At 38.3% G+C, this 19,240-nt stretch overlaps 4 protein-coding genes across 7 annotated transcripts; 1 reads left to right on the plus strand and 3 right to left on the minus strand.

Moving 5' to 3' along the window:
- Positions 1 to 1,804: 1,804 nt before the first annotated feature.
- Positions 1,805 to 7,712, minus strand: LOC117633775 (integrin-linked protein kinase 1-like). The gene is made up of 12 exons (XM_034367538.1): positions 6,753 to 7,712; positions 6,366 to 6,440; positions 6,157 to 6,261; positions 5,484 to 5,569; positions 4,992 to 5,112; positions 4,574 to 4,653; positions 4,249 to 4,311; positions 4,016 to 4,131; positions 3,819 to 3,904; positions 3,338 to 3,462; positions 2,494 to 2,625; positions 1,805 to 2,261 (listed from the first exon to the last, which is right to left on the minus strand). Exons 1-12 carry the CDS (start codon positions 7,185 to 7,187, stop codon positions 2,255 to 2,257), a joined length of 1,431 nt encoding a protein of 476 aa, XP_034223429.1. The 5' UTR covers positions 7,188 to 7,712; the 3' UTR covers positions 1,805 to 2,254.
- Positions 7,713 to 10,875: 3,163 nt separating this feature from the next.
- On the minus strand, positions 10,876 to 12,381 carry LOC117633966 (60S ribosomal protein L2, mitochondrial-like). The gene is made up of 2 exons (XM_034367842.1): positions 12,209 to 12,381; positions 10,876 to 11,665 (listed from the first exon to the last, which is right to left on the minus strand). Exons 1-2 carry the CDS (start codon positions 12,315 to 12,317, stop codon positions 11,178 to 11,180), a joined length of 597 nt encoding a protein of 198 aa, XP_034223733.1. The 5' UTR covers positions 12,318 to 12,381; the 3' UTR covers positions 10,876 to 11,177.
- Positions 12,313 to 17,163, plus strand: LOC117633965 (acetolactate synthase small subunit 2, chloroplastic). 4 transcript variants are annotated; one of them, XM_034367841.1, is made up of 12 exons: positions 12,313 to 12,822; positions 12,947 to 13,160; positions 13,352 to 13,435; positions 13,522 to 13,590; positions 13,669 to 13,752; positions 13,877 to 14,029; positions 14,402 to 14,488; positions 15,039 to 15,143; positions 15,369 to 15,491; positions 16,165 to 16,317; positions 16,653 to 16,718; positions 16,919 to 17,163. In XM_034367841.1, exons 1-12 carry the CDS (start codon positions 12,560 to 12,562, stop codon positions 17,000 to 17,002), a joined length of 1,485 nt encoding a protein of 494 aa, XP_034223732.1. In that variant the 5' UTR covers positions 12,313 to 12,559; the 3' UTR covers positions 17,003 to 17,163. The 4 variants fall into 4 exon arrangements, with proteins under 4 accessions (XP_034223732.1, XP_034223729.1, XP_034223730.1 ...); XM_034367838.1 differs by having other exon boundaries at positions 12,498 to 12,822; positions 12,944 to 13,160; positions 16,653 to 16,762; XM_034367839.1 differs by having other exon boundaries at positions 12,499 to 12,822; positions 16,653 to 16,762.
- A 270-nt stretch (positions 17,164 to 17,433) lies between these two features.
- On the minus strand, positions 17,434 to 18,139 carry LOC117635551 (2-alkenal reductase (NADP(+)-dependent)-like). Its single transcript, XM_034369853.1, has 2 exons — positions 17,817 to 18,139; positions 17,434 to 17,694 (listed from the first exon to the last, which is right to left on the minus strand). Exons 1-2 carry the CDS (start codon positions 17,952 to 17,954, stop codon positions 17,434 to 17,436), a joined length of 399 nt encoding a protein of 132 aa, XP_034225744.1. The 5' UTR covers positions 17,955 to 18,139.
- Positions 18,140 to 19,240: the final 1,101 nt, after the last annotated feature.

Consider the following 19,240-nt stretch of genomic DNA (forward strand, 5'->3'; position numbering starts at 1 on the left):
AGACTTGCGGTGGATATATTGGGCCTCCTCTCTCCAAGAAGCCCAGTCCAACTGATTCCGAGTGCTTAAACTCGGGCCCAAAATAGACGAGGTAACACAAATTACTTAAGACACCCCACACCCCTTTTAATTGTAACTTTTTTTTCATTTGTTAAGTTGAAAGCATTATTTCCAGTGGGAAGTAATATATCTTTGGGTTAATTAAATTGAGAAACTGTGCTTTGTGTGATGATACATACGGATACGATAAAATGAAACAAGAAAAGCGAAGAATATCATAAGATTATCAACGTCTGTATAATCATGGATAAGGTAAAGGTAGTGAAAATATAATCATATGTACATACAAGAAAATAAAAAGATCATCTTATTTTTGGAGCTTATGGTAATTAATAGGACGACCACATCCACAGAAGAAGAAGAAACTTCATTTCATTTTGATGGCAATGCTGCAGCAGCTGGTGGTGGTGCAGTGTGTGATTCAACCAGTATGGACCAGAGGACATGCACATCTTCGCATGGACAGGATCTCACATCCTTGTACAAGATATATATCCCTCTACCTGCAGTAATTGTCAAATGAGAGATATATGGAGAGATCAGGGGCCAATGTAATGCATCTAGAAAAAAAGGAATTACGCTTTCTGTGGGTCGAGTGTAGACGATCCCAGAGCTTCTTCAGTGGGGAGACGAGGGACTGAAGCCACCCCATCCCCATAGGCGTATGTATTTTAACTAGTCCTAGTTAGGTTAAGGACTTAGGAGAAGAGAAGAAAAGTGTATGGTGTGGTGGGTGTGAAAATTGAAGTTGAGTTGGAACTTGAACTTGGAAGGAAGGAAATGGGAATAAGCAAATTAAGGAGTTGAATTTTTCTTTAAAGTTTAAATAATGATGATACTGCAGGAGGCCAATCATACAACAAATATATATGACTATTGTTGAGGAGTCTTTGTCACAGGCACCCTTCTCTCTCTCCCCCCCGTCTGCCACTAGTGCACGTTCTAGTACTAGCAAACCCTAATTACCCAGAGCTGCACTGCACCAAAACTATTCTTCTTGCAAAGCCCTTTTCTCCTTTTCTCCATTTCTATTTATTTATTTATTTCTTTCTTTCTTTCACACTTGAGGCTAGGCTTGTGCCTCAAGTCAAGCCTCTGTTTTTCTTAATAACACACACCACTGCACTCTTTACCCTTTCCTCTATGATATATTTTACTTTTTCTTTGTTCTTTTTTATGAATAATAACGTCTATGTCCACTGTCCACACCCACCCCACTCCAACCACTTGTGCAGTTGTAGGTTTTTTCTTGGTGTTGTGTCGTCAAATACAAATATGAATTAATAATGTATGATCCAGGCCAGGAGGAGGGGTTAACTTAGTGATAAGGTAGCAAGCAAAGCAGTCTTACAAGCAAGACCTTGGATTGGTTCTAGTACTTCTATTAGTCTTCCCCTTCACCTTGAAGCTACCTTAATTACCCTACCTTACTACCATTACAACAACAATTAATATATGGAATAATGGAAGCAAGCTTGCTTTTGAAAAGAAAGAAAGAAAGAAAGGGCCAGCATATACATATACACACACACTTCACCTGTCTTGATTGGGATTTTCAATCTCCATGACAAGGCAAGCAAATAATTCCAATGAAATGAATCGCTTCTGTTCCTTCATGTAGAATGGAAATGGACCTGAAACAAACAAGGCTATTAATATTTATACCGCCCGGAGGAGAGGGAGAGGAGGGGTGCTTCAAGTTACAAGTTACAACCAAGCTCGAGACAATGTGGAAATTACAAGAGACAAAAATTTGAATGCGCTTTCATTAATCCTCCACCAACACTCAAACACTTGTCCAAGTTTCAATTTATTTCAAGAGCACGTAAACTTGTTCAACAACTGCAAAGTCAAGTGTGGTCATCAAAGGGATTCATTCATTGGGATGCAATGATATTTTTATGGTTTACGAGGAGGAGGAGGAGTACATTATTATCTGCGGCGTATGTAATTTGTAAACAAATGATCTATAATCAAGAATACTTTTTCATAAATGATTTGATTGATACATAGAAAGAAATGAACTGTTCAGCTCCTTCGCATTGCAAGCAAACCAAGAATATGCAACTCTCTATGCTGACGACCCCAATTCATTTGTCCAAATCCAAAGCCCCAGACCACCGATTGAGTCTACCCCCAAGTCCTTTACTATATTCGTATTCCTTCCCATGGAACTGAACTCACTGCCTCTTATTTATTTCCTGCATGTAATCCAATCCAATCCAATCATATTATCATGTATTACAGTGCGTCAGAAAATGAAAAACAAGCTATAACAACTAACATATTATCTATAGTCTCGTCCAAAACGCATCTCCCTCTGAGACTGACTTATACAGAAACTTCGATATTGTCTGTGCAACATTCTCTCCCCTTCATTTTAATATGTACATGAAACCTACATCTTAGGATATACTTAGAAGAGAGACGTACCAAGGAAGCTTAAAAGTGTCTTTCCACCATCCCTGCTTTGAGCAATTTGCAACTATCTTGTCCAACCGCACAATAATCTCAGAGAAAATTGGCCTAACAACAGGTTTTGGATCCCAACATTCCTCAATCAACCTGCACACATACCATAGTGGCAGTGGCATCATCAATTAAGCATCAAAATCCTTCTTTCATATATAATAATGAGAAACAATTCTTGACCAAAAAAAATGGAAACAATTATTGCATCATACTAAGTAAGTCATCAGAGATACTCTTCACAATCAAATATTGTGTAAAACTAGAAACTTTCGACATTACCCTGATGATGCTAAACCTCAAGATATGACTTGATATGAATTCCTCTATATATGTCAGACTAGAAGAAGACTTTGAAATTTCTGAAAAGATAAATCTCCCAATGACAGTCACTGAGATCATTTGTGACTTGCAAAGGTACTGGTGATCATATTAGTCCATGAAGGATACAACTACAGATAAGAGTTTTCTCTTCTTTCAAAGAAAAAAAAATGAAATCCATACTGAACCTGGATTTTGATAAGCTATCTTGCAAGGAAAAGAATAAACAGATGATAACAGGATGCCAACTGAACAAAATCCAGGTGTCTAGGGCATTACATGCTTTATTTTGAGTTGTTAAATGGCTTTTGTATTTCAACAAAAAATAAAAAATAAAAAGGGGGCTCTTATAATTGGATCAACAAACTTCCATCAACTTGCCCAATAATTTGGACTGAACTGAATTTAAAAGCAGACATCTGAACTGATAAATTGGAATACCTTAAGCTGTAAACAATTTGATAACTTATATTGAAATCAAACTTACTCTTTTAGGACAGGGGGATAACTTTTTGATTTGGTCCTCAACTGTGGTCTTGTTCCTTCCAAACACATCAGGTTCACAGCCTCTTCTATAGGCTTGGGATGGAATGGTTGTATTCCCTCAATCATCTACACCCATATAAAGACAAACAAGGAACAAGTTTAACACTTCATTTCCAACTGATAAACAACCATGTTATTGTGGTCCGCATAACATCTTCCGTGAAAGGTAGAAAGCAAAAGCCACACACAAAGTGCCCCAGAACCACAAATGTTTTAAAATCAGAATCAAAAGTCAGTGTCCGCACGAGTGTTACATTGACACAGAAGTGTTTTGGGGAGAATGTGAGTTTACTTGAGTAAGTGATGTATTTAAACGAGAGTCAGCATATCTAACCCCAGGAAAGTAAAAAATCATTTAGCAGTGCTAAACTGACAATGAATTAATGTTTAGAACATGATGAAGCAGTAAAAAAGAAAGACACCTCATATAATATGAGACCGAAAGAATATGCATCCACACTTCTGTCAAAAATTTCATTCTTGTAGATCTCAGGTGCCACATATAAACCTACAATGAAAGAGACAAGATATAATTTCTATCCTCAAAGACAAGGATAATTTTATCTTAGAGTGCAAGTGTGAGAGATGGATCCAAGGCAGGAAGAGTACAAGAACTTACTTGAAAGGTCAGTCCAAGGCTGTGCTAGTTTTGCTTTGTCAGGTGAAATTTTTGACAACCTTATCAAGCCAAATCCAGCTACCTTCAATTGACCTCCATTATCGAGCAAAATATTTCTGGCACCTTACCAAAATTTCAAATATTAAATAACCGTACATACTGACCAGAACCACAATAATTCAATAGCCAATTGTCACAAAAATTACATCAACTGATGCATTTGGTCGTCTTACTTTGGCTTTAAATCGCAGTGGATTATTGGGTCTGGTTTACATTCATGAAGATAATTCATGCCCCTGGAAACAGAATAAGAAAAGAAAAATGTCATAATGTAAACAAGCCAAAACAAGCTACAGAAGTGTTAGAAGGATGAACAAACTTGAAGTACTCATAGGTATGAATCATATGATAAGATTTATGTGCTTGTTTTATAAACAACAAACTTTCTGAAATGTTTATAAGCACATCTATGATGCATGTAGGGTGAAATCTCTATTCGAATGAAGACCATAAGGCTTTTAAAAGAATAATTGGTAGAAGAAAAAATAATGTACATGCCTTGCAATGTCAAGAGCAAATCTTAGGGCTTTTGATGGGGATAAGCGGCCTTTCTTTTGAAGATAGCTTCCCAAGTCACCCTGAAAGATCACCATCAAAGCATTGAAAAATCATGGTTACAATATTTAAGTATATAAATGTATGCGTGCATGTTCATGACATACGCTACTACTACATAAACACAAGTCCTCCATTATCAACCAAATGGATTGGTCTGTTCCTTAATCATGACTGACAACATAAATGTATGCACCTCTGAAATGGAGCATCTTTCATGGTGTGTACCCAGCCATCTCACTACATTATCAGAACCACTCTATTTGGCACTAAAAAGTCTACAGGAGATTTCAACTCAAATTTTGGTGTATGCACATGTGCATGAGAGAGAGAGAGAGAGAGAGAGAGAGAGAGAGCTTACTTTCGGATGATACTCTGAAACAATCATCATGGGTATATTTTGGGTAACAGCACCAACAAACTGAACAACATTAGGATGCCGAACCTTCTCTAACAACTCCAGCTCATTTTTGAAAGCATTACTGTATGATTTAAGAAAATATGAAGAATTAAAAAAAAGTATGTATCACAAAAAGTATCATAGAAGTCTATAACACTATATCGCTGAACTAATGGCTTCGCAACTAACTAACTAAGAAGCAGTTCAAAGAGCGACAAGAATATATGATTTATTTATTTTTTTTGGTTGGTCAAAGACAAGAATATATGATTTATATATTATAAACAAGTATAATACTACATCACCTACATCACCACTATTTTGAATGTTTTACCCAAAGTTATGCTAACAGATACTAGACAGTAGATTGCATGAGTTCATTAGTTAATTAGTTAATTGTTAAAGACACAGATAATTGGGCAAAAAATGGGGGTGGGGGGATGTGAGACATACATGCTTTCAGGGTCTGAATAGCTTTCCTTGTCAAGTATCTTTACAGAAACCTTTGTACCATTCCATTTAGCCACTTGATACGTTCCCTGTTGAGATGGAGAGAGAAACATATCTGTAATCTGTCTAAATATATTAACCATATATTTGACAAGGCGTTAAAAATAACGAAATCCTTGGGTAGTGTAGCTCTACCCCGATAAAATTGCATGCAGCCCTTGTCTCCTCTAGAGATTCATCAAAACAGCAAGGGTTTCTCATTTATTTAGAAGATGATAAATTGTGAACTACTCAGGAAATTAAGAGTTTCCAGTCCATGATATGTATGATAGTGTTTAATATTGAAGGCAGAACTTTTTATTTTGGTACAGAAAAGAAAGAATTTTTGTCTTTGCATGCATAATTTCTTCTGAAAAAGTTAGCAAATCCTAAAGTCAATCTGATATGGCTGATATATTATAAAGCTTATTGGAATAATGATGGGAAAGAGACCTTTGTCAGTGAACACCTTGAAATCAGTTCAAGAATAAGGGACTCAGATTTTCAATTTTCTCATACTGCTTATGATGACGGAAATGCAGAGAAACTGCCTTCAAGTCACCCTAAAACTAGAGACATGACATACCATTACTACCAGAGCTGCAGGAATCTATAAATAGCAGAGAAAGGGGACAACCTTTGAGATACCATCGCTCTTTCGAACTTGAAGCTCTAACGGATTGAGCTCATACTCTGGAACTTCTCGAGGATTTGCAACAGTCATTGGTGTCTTCCTGACTTTCTAAAAAATAAAAACAGAGAAAAAAAATTGGTGAATCTGCATCCCCCAGCAGGCAGGCCTGGAAATTTCAATCACAGAGAAGAAAGAAATTGATAGGACTATACCGGTACTTTGGCTCCACGTGCCTTGAGAATGTTGTAAACTTCTGTATTCCCATAATACTTAGCATCAGCAGCTGCCTGTCCACATTGAGCACAATTGATATTCAATTTTCTCCAATTATAATATATAAATAATAATATGGAAACTGCAAACATGTGTTTTTCTTCTTCATTCTCTTTATATCAATAATAATCTAATGACAATTTATTAATTTAAACAAACACCGATCGACAATTAAACATAAGAAAGAAAGAAAAAAACATCTGCATTCATAGCAGCATAGGAGGATGAGGCAGAGGTTTTATAATCAATCGGAAGGATAATTGATTGACACCGCCGAGCAGAGCAGGCAAGAAAGAAGGAGAGTATAATATAAATGGAAGTAGTACCGTACTGCCCCAGCGATCACGAGCATCGATATTGGCCTTGCGGGTAAGCATGAGCCTAACAACGTCAACGTGACCCTCGCATGCGGCTATATGGAGCCCCGTACGGCCATCCAAGTCGATGCTGTTGACGTCGACGCCTTGATTGAGGAGGTCCTCAACGCCGTTGACGTCGCCACGGCAGGCGAGGAAGAGGAGTTGCATGGTGGAGTCGAGATTCTCGGGGACGGAGAGATCGGCTTCGTCTTCATCGTCGTGGGAGGGGCTGCGGCGGATGGGGTCAAGGGAGGACTGCCGGCCGAAGCTGAAGCGCAAGTTATTCCTTCTCGGGTCCAGCGACGACTGGCGACTGAACTGGCGACTCAGGTTCCGCCGCAGAGACCCCGTCGAGAACTGCCGCGATATCCCTCGCTTCAATTGGGCCGCGATGTGCTCCATTTTTAATTCAATTTCTTTCTGAGTCAATGGCAATTGCAATCTTATAGTATTTCAATTGCAAGTCAATTCAATTAGGCGCATGCAGCAGGTAGCTGCGGTTAATATTAACGTTTCTCTCAGCAAAAAGAATAACAGGATAGATGCCAGCTAGCTAGCGACGCGTAATCATCCTTTTTCATGACACGAGGAGGAGATTCGTCTTCTTCTTCGATCAACTTGTGGAAATCAACAATGAAGGAATGAACGGTGGTGGTGGGTGGTGTGGTCGGGATCGAGAGCTTGCATGGGGATGAGCCCAGAGGGGGTGAAGCTCTCGATGCCGATGGAGGAGGTGAGCAGGAGGAGGAGGAGGAGGAGGCAGGAGGAGGGAGGAGAGGGTGTGAGTTTGTGGGGTCAGAAAATGAGAGGAAGAGAGAGAGAGAGATGGTTGAGATCCGAGTGAGGCGCGCATTCAACAAGTAGAGAGAGAGAAATTGAGGGAACGGTGGTGGTGTGGTTCTTTGTTGTTTCCAGTATCCACACACTGGCGCGGAAAAGCCGTTGGATATTTATTTTGTTTTAATGTAGAAAATAATTGGAAATTATTTGGGCGTGTAAGACGCGGCAATGCTACAGTTTGCTTCAGTTTCTGTTATTCACGTAATTAGAGTATTCATCCTGAAACTGAATCTTGCTTTGTTTGCAAATACTAAATAGGGTAAATTGAAATAACTACTCGTATTAATATGATTATTATGGCCATTCCCATTGGCTATGAATGAATGAATATCTGGATTCTGGTGGTGGTTGGATTATCTTTTTCCTTTCTTTTTATAGATAAGTTATGTACACATTACAACTTATAAGCTATTTTTGCTCTCTCCTCTCTCAGAGCGTGAGAATCAGACAACTTACAAGTGTGTATTGAAAGGGATTTTGACATGTTTGTTTGTTTGATTGTTTTTTCGGTTACAGACATGTTTGTTTGTTGAGTGTATAGGGATGGGATGATGGGAGTGAATAAAATATCGCCCCTTTATTATTAAAGTGGAGCTGGACCTGGAGCTGAATGAATGCCACGAGTCGATCATCAGTTGTCCACTTGTATTGTAATTTGTAGGTCAATGGATCTGACCGACAAGGTCAAACCTTGGATTAATTGCACACAAGTTGAACCAAGCTGTCACTTATCATCATCAACATAATACACATACATACACATTGTTGAGACCATCATCCATCCAACCATCCATCCATCCATCCATCCACATCCACATGATTCATGAAACAATCAGTCTGAAAATGGATTACAACAATCTTTAAAGTTGCCTTTTTTTTTTTTTTGGTCTCATCCACTTTATTTTGATTCCAAACTTTCTTCCCTCTCATCTACTTTTTTTTTAATGTGAATATATAATTAATTAAACCTAATAACACGATTGAGCAATTATTGAGACTCATCTACTTTCTTTTTAATGTGAATATATAATTAATTAAACCGAATAACACGATTGAGCAATTATTGAGACTCGACTCAGTCCAATCCGCTTCCGTGACAATTCCATCAATTCTTATTCCACCACCAAAAAGTTTTAAAAAAAAGAAGGAAAAAGAAATGTTATTCTATGTTATCGCTATCCACCAAACCAAACGGAAGAAAATCCAACCATATCTCGTCCTATTCTAACCATGTTCAACGTCTTATATTTTAGGATTTTAGTGCCTGCCTAATTCTGATTACTTTTAAATGAAACTTTAGTGCCTGCCTAATTCTGAATTCTGAATTCGGAATCCTGATTACTTATTATTAAGATGAATGAATTTGATGGTTGATCGATTGACTGATCGGAGACCCACCTTTGGAAAGCAACCATATCAATTATTAATTAATCATAAAAAGTAATACTAATAATAATGAATAAAAGGCAAAATTAGAATAGAAAAGATCAGTCTGCAGTATTAATAAGTAGAAGACAGTCTTAACTACATAAAATAAATCCACATATATAAGGTACGTGGCATAATTTCATGTTACCATACCAACAAGTTCCACCACTCATACTCAAATGCCATTTTTATATTCCAAACAACCACACTACCATTCAAGCCAATTAATTAAACCTTATTTGATTAGACAAAGATGATATCCAATTTCAAGTGTCTTGATGGGTGTGAGAGAACATTACCAAACAATGACAACTAACTGTGTATATAATCTCCTCAGTGTGGGTAGGCAGCACAGGTAAACTTAGGGAACGTTACTATAGGAGACACAGCACAGTTAAACTTACTTTCACCACCATGAGTGAGATCAAATCAAATAAGGTGAATTTCCATTCTAGCTGATCGAGTCAAAGTGTTTTTCATCACAGAGTCCCTTCACTACAACCCCCATCAAAAAATTCAAACAAGGCCAATGATTTCCAAACCCGTCACATATCTTGATGCGTACGTACCTGTTACTTCTAAAAGCAAACTAAACTAAAAACATCTCTGATTTCTCTGACGACAAGATTTATGCATCTTAAAGTTAAAAACAGAAAAATAAAACAAAATATCATGTTTTTTTTATAGAAGAAACGTAATTTATTAAGCAAAAGAACACGGAGGTGGATAAGGCAACCACCACCAAAGAACACAAACAACACAGAAAGAAACAAACAACACCAACCCCTCCCAAACTAACAAGGAGGAACAAAACCGAAAAACCACAGAACCCTCAAATAACCGCAGCTGCCATATCCCTCATAATAGTGGAAGAAGTGTAATCTTTAAAATCTTTTGTAACAGAAGCCCACAAAGCTGCCCAGTACTTAAACTCTATCCCGCAGATCACTCACTCCCACTCCCTTATAGTCTTCAAAAATTCTCCTATTACGCTCCATCCAAATGTTCCAGAAAACCGAGTGGACCAAACAGCCCCATAAGGTAGAAGCGCGCTTCCCCGATCCCCAAACCACAAAGTCAGAACAAAGGAAATCAGAGCACCCTTTCGGAATCACCCAAACAGTCCCAACCTCCCTCCACAAGAGCCCCCCAAGACTTAAGGAAAAAGGGCAATGTAAGAAAAGGTGGTCCACACTCTCCTCACAATGCTTACATAACACACACCAATGAGGAGACAGATACATAAAAGGTCTTTTCCTTTGGACAAGATCCGAAGTGTTAACTTTCCCAAGCGCCACCAACCAAACAAAGACTTTGACCTTAGGGGGAGACTTGGCCTTCCACACAAGAGAGAAAGGAGGAAAGGTCACAACCCTCCCCTTGTTGCACAAAAAGGACTGAAAGGACTTGCAAGTGAAATAACCCAACACTTCAAGATCCCACCTTCTCCTATCCCTTTTAGAAGCACACAATCTGAATCCTTCCAGAATTTCCAGCAACTTAATCACCTCGGCAGTCTCCCTTTCATTCAGATTTCTCCTAAACCCAAAATCCCAATTATGAGGAAAAACCTGAGAATCAACAAAACAGTCAATGCTTAAGGAATGCTTTGAAGACAGCGCAAACAAGCGCGGAAAAGAGTCCTCAACAACCCCTCCCTAACCCAACTATCCTCCCAAAACCTGACCCTATTCCCATTTCCCACCTCGAATCTGCAGCAAAATATTATGTTGAACATCAACATCCAATTTTATCATCAATTTCCTATATCATACATAATAAGATTTTGCAAAACCAGATACGAGAGAAAGAAGTACGAATATTATGTCCATGATCAACTCTGAACCATGGTAAATTGTAGCAAATGCAAGCTCAAATTGATTCAGTTAATCAACACCAATGCATGTATCCAAAAGATAGTCACAGTTGAAACTAATAAGCAACTTACACAGCGTCATCCAAAAACAAACACTTTGAGAAACTTGACAAGGGAAAAAGTTATACGAACCTTGAATATTTTATGACGAGTTAAACTTCTAAGTGCGACTTTTATTGCTATCTGAACTCATCAAAAAGCTAAATTCCACAGCAGTGTCAAACCAAAGCAAGGAGAATGATACAACACTATTTTCTACGCTTGTTGGGACCAGTCTTGTAGCCACCCTTTGTAGGCTTGCCCCAAGGTGTTCGAGAACCCTTCCCACGAGAACCACTACTCTTGCTCTTACCCTCACCACCACCATGAGGATGATCTACTGGATTCATTGCCACTCCTCGAACCGTTGGTCTGCGGCCTAACCACCGGCTCTGCCCAGCCTTGTAGAGCTTCTTAGGCTTATTTCCTTCACTGGGGACCGTACCAATCGTGGCCTGGCACTTAGAATCAATCCACTTTTCAACACCCGAAGGCAGTCTCACTAGACACCTTGAAGTGGGTTCTTTCAAAATCTTTGCGCAAGTACCTGGTGCTCGAACTAACTTGCTGCCTTGTCCTGGGTGCACCTCGATGCTGTGTATTTTGGCATGAATATGCATATCAGCAAGCGGCATGCACCTTCCGAATTGTGAATTGATATCATAGTGAAAAAACTGATTACTTGTCCCACCCACATCTGTGGAAATATCTTAACAGTAAGATTCATTTTGGCAGCAAGAAGGTAATGAAAATGCAGCTTTGTTCAAGAATTCACTTAAAATCTCCACTTGGTCAAATTAACTCAAGGGCTGGAGTAGAGTCAGCAGACATTTCCACTTTGTACAAAAGCAAGCAACAACAACACTTATAGTCAAATTGGGTGCTCCTTGTCCAACAAGTGAACATATTCAGGCATAAAAACAATGTTTGAGTGAGCTTAATAAAGCAGCAAAAATCAGTGTTTTTGCCCACTCATAGTTCCCCAAAAAAGAAACAGTGAAAATTGAAAACCTCAATTTTCTTTGCCCTACATTTCAGAGCAATCAAACGGCAATTTGGCTTAAATCTCATCCTCAATGTGTTTAAAGCACAAAGCAACCTATATATAAATATTATATATCAGCTAATTTGAATTCAGCTGCATACGATTTTTCCAACGGTACGATAATAAAAAATATATATACAACAACAATTCTTTTTCTGGTTAAGGTAGATGTAATGATGAAATATGTCGAAATACCGGTGGAGAGAGTGCGACAGGCAGTGGTGGTGCTGATGGCGTTGAAGTGGCCGCCGAGGAGCCTGTTGAACAAGGTCGATGAAGCCGCTCGAGCTCTCCACACAGCCATTCGACCGCTTCTAGGGTTTTCTTTCTCAGTTACTTCCTTGTACCACGTCACTCACCAGCCAAGTTCTTAGTGGGACCAACGAAGATACTGAAGTACAACGAGAAAGCTGACTTGGCTACCCAAGGGTATTATCGTCAATCTAATTTACTAGAAACAGCGGGCGTCGTTATTGGGAAGTGGTGGTAAGCTAAGCTAGTAACAGCTCTTTCATTTCATTCCCATTTCTCTGTCTCTCTCTCTCAATGGCATTGGCGGCGACCATTTCTTCAGCTCATCCCTCTCCGAAACTGTCTTCGTTTTCGTCGGAGCATCCTCCTCTAGCCTTAGGGTTCTCTGATTCTCTAGCGTTTCCTTCGACGGGTTCAGGTGGTACTTGGAGATCAATAAGCCACAGCTATGATCGCAATAAGCAGCAACTCGCCGTCTCTGCTAGAAGCTTCGACGAGAAAATCGTAGATAAAGCCTTCTCTTCAAACGGCTCTTCTCCTTCGGCCAGCCGCTCCAAGTATGCATGCAATTCTATAATTAATTAGATTAGATTAATAATTAATGATCATTCATTCGATTCGATTGGTTGATTTATTCTTTGATTAGATTAAATTACTTACAAGTTACAATGAATGAAGCAGGGTAAGAAGGCACGCGATTTCAGTATTCGTTGGGGATGAAAGTGGAATGATAAATCGGATAGCAGGGGTGTTTGCGAGGAGGGGGTACAACATCGAGTCGTTGGCTGTGGGTCTAAATAAGGACAAAGCACTCTTCACTATAGTTGTCTCTGGAACCGAAACGGTGTTACGCCAAGTGATTGAGCAGCTTAACAAGCTTGTCAATGTTCTCAAGGTAATATTCTTAAGCCAAATCATTGAAGATTTTCTAACTCTTCTTTATCATTCATTGATGAACCTCTTACAATTAACCAATGTTTTTTTTTTTTTTTTGAGTTGTTGATTACTCTGCATTTATTTGTTTTCCTTACTGATTTTTCAGTTTTTTTTTTTTAATTTATAAATATTTTACAATGTGATGGGTAGGTTGAAGATCTCTCCAATGAGCCGCAGGTAGAACGTGAACTAATGCTTATAAAAGTTAATGCCGATCCAAGTTACCGTGCCGAGGTAGTTACAGAGCCATCCCTGCTATAAATTTGGTATTCAACATAGCTTGTTTCCTCAAGGTTTTTTGTTTTGTTTCTGTTTCCCAGATAAAGTGGTTAGTGAATATCTTTAGAGCAAAAATTGTGGATATCTCAGAACACTCGGTAACCATCGAGGTAATGATTGGTAGGCATTTCGATGAGAGCATGTATACATTGATTTTACCAAGTTACTTAGTTTTTTTAATCATCTAGGTGACAGGAGATCCTGGGAAGATGGTTGCTCTGCAACGAAATTTTAGCAAGTTCGGGATCAAAGAAGTTGCAAGAACCGGAAAGGTGTCAAATTAATAGAGCATCAATGGAATTCTAGTCGTTTTTCTTCTCCTTCTTGCATCTCATATTAATAGTCTTTTAATGATGTATTTCATGTGTCAATATGTTTACTTGTTCTTGCCTATAGATTGCCTTGAGGAGGGAAAAGCTGGGTGCCTCTGCTCCATTTTGGCGATATTCAGCAGCTTCATATCCAGATCTTGAGAGAACAGTTCCTGTTGATGCTCTTGTGGGGGATGAAAACAGATTGGCTAATGCTGAATCTGATATATCTTCGGGGGTATTTACTTCTTCAGCCTTGCATTTATTTAGCCCGCATCAAAAGCATCTATTTTACTCTGTTTTTTTTGTTTCATGTGCATCTTTCAATTTTGAGATTGAGACAGATTGGAATTATTAATAAATGGGGACTTTTTGAGTCTTTTTTTAAACATGTACTTCATAATAAATAGAACTGTTTAATCATAAGGTCTTTCATTATGCAAGATTCATTGTGAAAGTTCCTCGGTAGCCCATTTAAATCTTATGAAAGAGCCATCTTTGAATGCAATCATTCCACTTTTATCTTGAAACAGTGATGTATTCTATCCTTTTTTATGTGACAGAAAATCATTATTGACTCATAGATTGATCTATATATTTGTTCATGAAGGGTGATGTTTATCCCGTGGAGCGGTCTGATACCTTTACTGTCAATCAAGTTCTTGATGCTCACTGGGGTGTTCTCAATGACGAAGATGTAAGTAATCTTATTATTGATAAGATTGATTTTTTGGTTTTTCTCTCTTTTAATGGGATGCAAGTCATATACCATATCACAATCAATGAGTTGTGTTCAAATATATGTAGTTGGAAGCTGATATAGGGAGTTTAATAGAAACAAGTGATTAATGAGTTGTTATCTTCACTTCGTATCAGAGACTGATGTGATTTACATTTGAAAAGGAAACTAATTAATGAGTGATTGCCAGTCTGATATTGAACTGATAGTGGAACCAAATATATTCCACAAACATTAAGTTTATTTTTTAAGCGTGGTGTGTCATTGCAAAAACTGAACCAACTAGATTTAGACAGATAGTTGGGTTTACCAATTTAGCACAAGGATGTGGTCCCTGAATATGTTGTATGGTGAATACATGGACCGAACTTCCGCCTCGTGCATAATAGTTTTCTCTGAGAACAGCTCATCACTAAAGGCTTTTTATGAAATTGAGATCTTATATGTTTATTTCCCTAAAATTTCCTCATAGTTGTTGATTTATTTTTTGTTGAGCTACTTGTTTCAGACTAGCGGACTTCGATCACACACTTTATCCATGCTTGTAAATGATGTTCCTGGGGTTCTTTACATTGTTACCGGCGTTTTTGCTCGAAGGGGTTATAACATTCAGGTATATTTCTTCTGACCATTGTTATCTTCTAATACACCATCTTTATTTTTAGACCTGGAATAGTTAATCAAGTCTTGGTCGAATTTTAGACTTAAGAATCCTGTGGAAATATCAGATATTAAATTGAGAAATTTGGTTTCCTTCTGCTGTTATTTCCTCCTTTGTCTTCTGTTGAGGTAGAAGATTTAGGCATTTGTTATAATTGAGCTGGTTTCTCGTTTCCAGAGTTTAGCTGTCGGCCATTCAGAAGTTGAGGGGCTCTCTCGCATTACTACTGTTGTTCCTGGTACAGACGAATCAATTAGCAAGTTGGTGCAGCAGCTTTATAAGCTTGCCGATATTCATGATGTGAGAATGTTACTATTACAAAGAATGCATTTGTTTAATATGTTAAAGTAAAATTGATTCGTTCTCATCTCTTATGAATTGTGATGAATGCAATGAGTAAATTTAATGCTACTTGGTTAATGCAAATTTTGTATATGCATGAGTTGTGTGCTCTGCACCACATATTCTTGTTCTTGTATTGACGTTTTGACCTGAATCACCTGATTGTAACCTCCCCTTCTTTCGAAGTCATTGTTATTTGTAAATGATGGTTGAAAGCCAAGGAGCATGAAGTATTTACCAGTCTGTTGTTGTCTCCCTGCAACTTAATAAATCGCTCTTGGATATAAGAGAGGAGAAAAGAGATAAAGGATCCAAACCCAGCATAGAAAGAGAAAGGTATAAAAGGGTGGGGGAGGATCCATACCCAGCAGTCCAGCACTCAGATAGCTCTCATCTTGACTTCATAACTTCTTTGCACCCTTAACTTCCTGAGAGTAATAGTTTTGGACCTTTCTTCCTTGTGCTCTTGTTAAGGAATTATTTTTTATTTTTTATGTTTCATAAGTTCAGCATCCACAAGACTAATATTATCGTAAGCCTGTTTCTGTCAAGAATACAGTCCTTGATGTAAGTTGTGAACCTAACAGATTTCTGCAAATTCTAACTTTGTTGATGGCGGATGACTTTTCAGGTTCAAGATCTTACCAACTTGCCATTTGCTGAGCGGGAATTGATGTTGATAAAAATTGCTGCAAATGCTGTTGCTCGAAGAGATGTGCTTGATATTGGCAACATTTTTAGGGCCAAGGCTGTTGACGTCTCTGACCACACAATAACCCTTGAGGTGAATATGCCCTTTTCCTATATACAATTAGGGGAATACACCTGACATGCCATGACCCAACGTGAATTGCATGTGTTAAAGAGAATAGACATGCTATGTATTACCTCAAGATGGTGTCTGTGGGGTGGGGTAAGGTAAGGGGCCATTTTACGTTGTTAGAGCCAAATCTCATTCTGCCACAGTTGCTTTACTTCAAGTGGTAGGGTTAATGAGGCATGAAGTCCAACCGTTAATCTCTAAATTGGGTTGTGGCCTTCTTGGTTTCTTCAATAAGATTTATTTTTGTTTGTTGGTAACTTGGTGCTGATCATATTGATCAATTTGCTTTTGTTCAGCTTACGGGAGACCTGAACAAGATGGTTGCACTGCAGAGGTTGTTAGAGCCCTATGGCATTTGTGAGGTCTGTCCTGCGAACTTAGTAGACTTTCGAATTTTTTTGATAAGGTTGGGTTGCATTATGAGTCTTGGCTTTCACTACTACCTGGAATGTTTGTTTTCCCACCTTTTTCGATGACTTCTTGGTTAGTTTTTGGCTGTTTGTTTTGTTTGATTCTTGCTTTGATCTATGAATAATTCTGGTAATGTTTGTGTGTTTTGCAGGTGGCACGTACTGGACGAATTGCGCTGGTGCGTGAGTCAGGTGTGGATTCCAAACACCTCCGTGGATACTCTTTTCCTCTGTAGTTGTAGTTGGCAGATTTTGACTAGGAAACTTGAGTTATAAATGTGTGCAAGGTTATTTATTTATTTAATTTCATAATATATAGTCTCAACGGAACTTGTTTCTTTGCATTACAATAAACAAGCTCGGAAGAAGATCCACACCTGGGTAATCTTTGTTTTTTTGTTTTTGTTTTTTCCAACGAGCTTTGTGGTATGGAGATGTATGTGTACAGCAGAGCCAGTGATTCAGGAGAACCTACGAGCACCTGTCTAATGTTTTCCAACATTGCGACCTGAGAGGTTTGAAGGCTATGCTGTTTACGTATAGCCGTGTGGCTATACTCTTAATTTTTTAAAAAAATAACCCAAGTATCGCTGCACGGCTCTACTATTATTTAAAAACAAACGGATAAATCCGTAAATTTAAAATTAATTAAATTAAGAAATTTAATTTAGAGTCGGGCGTTACATGAGCCTTGAGCATCAAGCAATGAATATAAATTAGGGCAACTCTCATGTTTAGTACCAAGAATTCCAGTATAGTAAGAGAGAGGGACGTCGTGGGTGCTGTGAATCTTCAACAAAGACTGGGTTGCAGTAGCAGTGATGAGACTGTATTCTTCCCACCCGGTAATTCCCCAAACCAAGTCGCCTTCCTTAAACTTGGGATCCCCAGATTCCAACACTTTACTCACTCCATATCCGCTTATAGGCTGCCACAGCCATATTCCAGAGGGAGCAACAATAACAATCTCAGTCAGATCAGATTACTTGTGTTATAAAAAAGAAAAGCAAACCAAAGCAGAGAAAAGCAGAGCAGATCAGAGAGACTGACCGAACCGGGGTTGAAGGAGTTGATGACATAACGGGTGCCACTGCCAGGATCGCAGGACAAGTAGAGGTTCTTCACCAAAACCCCTTCACAACCTTCTGGAAGCTTCAAATTTATACTGCCGGTGCTCACCACTTGCATTGCAAGTCAGATTCTTTAGGGAAGCCGGACACGTAGTCCTTCAGAATCACCTGCTTGTTCCTCATGATCTTGATCACTCCCTCCTCACTCGCCATTGATTAGTTGAATTTATTAATTGCTTAAGTTTTTACCAAACTAGCTGTTTCAGTTTTCTTTTACTATAATATAATGGATGCAGAGTGAGAGCGGATGAATTTAGGTGGTGCTCTGCTTCTTCTTCATCTGAACCAGAGTATTTATTTATAGAAGAGTTTGCTATAAGTCTTGTTTGTTTGATCTGGTCTGGTCTGAAACCAAGAATCATCTCCTCTCTCTCTCTCTCTCTCTCTCTCTCTCTCTCTCTCTCTCTCTCTCTCAACAACACGTGTCGAAACTAGATATACGTCGTCAGCCAAAAATCAAACAAGAAATTCAGTCAAATGATGATATGTGGGTACATACATCATCATCCAATCCAATCAAAGTTCAAATTGCTCTATTGTTCCGTTGAATATGAATGTGTTTGCTCCTTCCTCGTAAACTAAATATATTAGATTATTCCTTCTTCTTGTTTGTCTTTGCCTACTAATGACAGAAGAAAACACCCAGAGTACGCAACTGTTATTTTCTTGTTTTATTTTTTGAACTGACATATGCTGATTTGGTCCTATGATCTGCATATTCAAATGTTTTAGTTCCAATAAATTTCTTTTAAAGAATGATCTAAAATATACGACAGCTTCGACTTTTTTTTTCTCTATATTTTTAAATTTTAATTTAAAATAAGGGCATCCTTGCCAGATAAACATTGTATTATAGGTTCTTCTTGGTATTGTTAAGGACGGATCATATCTTCCAACCTTGTTTCAGTAATCAAAGGTGGAGGAGTTGCCATTGGGATTATACCGCAGTGGTCAAGCGGTCCCTATCTCCCTCCCCCAACAGGCACCCGGGTTCAAGTCATATTGGACGCAATCTCTAGATAAAACCCCCTCCCCCTCCCTTAGTCCCTAAACCCCTTATATTGAGGGATTCTTTAAATAATTTTATTTAAAGGACACCATTTAGGTCTCTTATGATTTATTTTTTAAACGATCCAAATAATCTATTTTTTAAGTCTACATTCATAAAAATTAAACAAATTAGAAACCGTTTCGACATCCAATTGTGTCCTACAAAACCAATGAACACGGTGCTTCAAGAAAATACTAAAATTTTAATAACTCAATTGAGTGGTCAAATGATATTGGATTCAAGTGATTTTTTTATAGAGATAATCTTTGAATAATTATCTAAAAAATAGACAA

This window comes from Prunus dulcis, chromosome 7 (assembly GCF_902201215.1).
Source record: "Prunus dulcis chromosome 7, ALMONDv2, whole genome shotgun sequence".
NCBI classification, from domain to species: Eukaryota; Viridiplantae; Streptophyta; class Magnoliopsida; order Rosales; family Rosaceae; genus Prunus; species Prunus dulcis.

Excerpts from the sequence above, each read along its gene's own strand:
- LOC117633775 (XM_034367538.1), bottom strand. The coding sequence starts at position 7,187 with ATGGAGCACATCGCGGCCCAATTGAAGCGAGGGATATCGCGGCAGTTC. Across the intron at positions 5,570-6,156 it reads AGAGCGATGGTATCTCAAAG|GGAACGTATCAAGTGGCTAA; the intron begins GTTGTCCCCTTT and ends CCATCTCAACAG. Across the intron at positions 4,312-4,573 it reads TTTGCTCTTGACATTGCAAG|GGGCATGAATTATCTTCATG; the intron begins GCATGTACATTA and ends TTCTGTTTCCAG.
- LOC117633966 (XM_034367842.1), bottom strand. The coding sequence starts at position 12,317 with ATGGCTGTGTGGAGAGCTCGAGCGGCTTCATCGACCTTGTTCAACAGG. Across the intron at positions 11,666-12,208 it reads CTGTCGCACTCTCTCCACCG|ATGTGGGTGGGACAAGTAAT; the intron begins GTATTTCGACAT and ends ATATTTCCACAG.
- LOC117633965 (XM_034367838.1), top strand. The coding sequence starts at position 12,560 with ATGGCATTGGCGGCGACCATTTCTTCAGCTCATCCCTCTCCGAAACTG. Across the intron at positions 14,489-15,038 it reads GTGTTCTCAATGACGAAGAT|ACTAGCGGACTTCGATCACA; the intron begins GTAAGTAATCTT and ends TACTTGTTTCAG. Across the intron at positions 16,763-16,918 it reads TTTCGAATTTTTTTGATAAG|GTGGCACGTACTGGACGAAT; the intron begins GTTGGGTTGCAT and ends TGTGTTTTGCAG.
- LOC117635551 (XM_034369853.1), bottom strand. The coding sequence starts at position 17,954 with ATGCAAGTGGTGAGCACCGGCAGTATAAATTTGAAGCTTCCAGAAGGT. Across the intron at positions 17,695-17,816 it reads ACTCCTTCAACCCCGGTTCG|CCTATAAGCGGATATGGAGT; the intron begins GTCAGTCTCTCT and ends TGGCTGTGGCAG.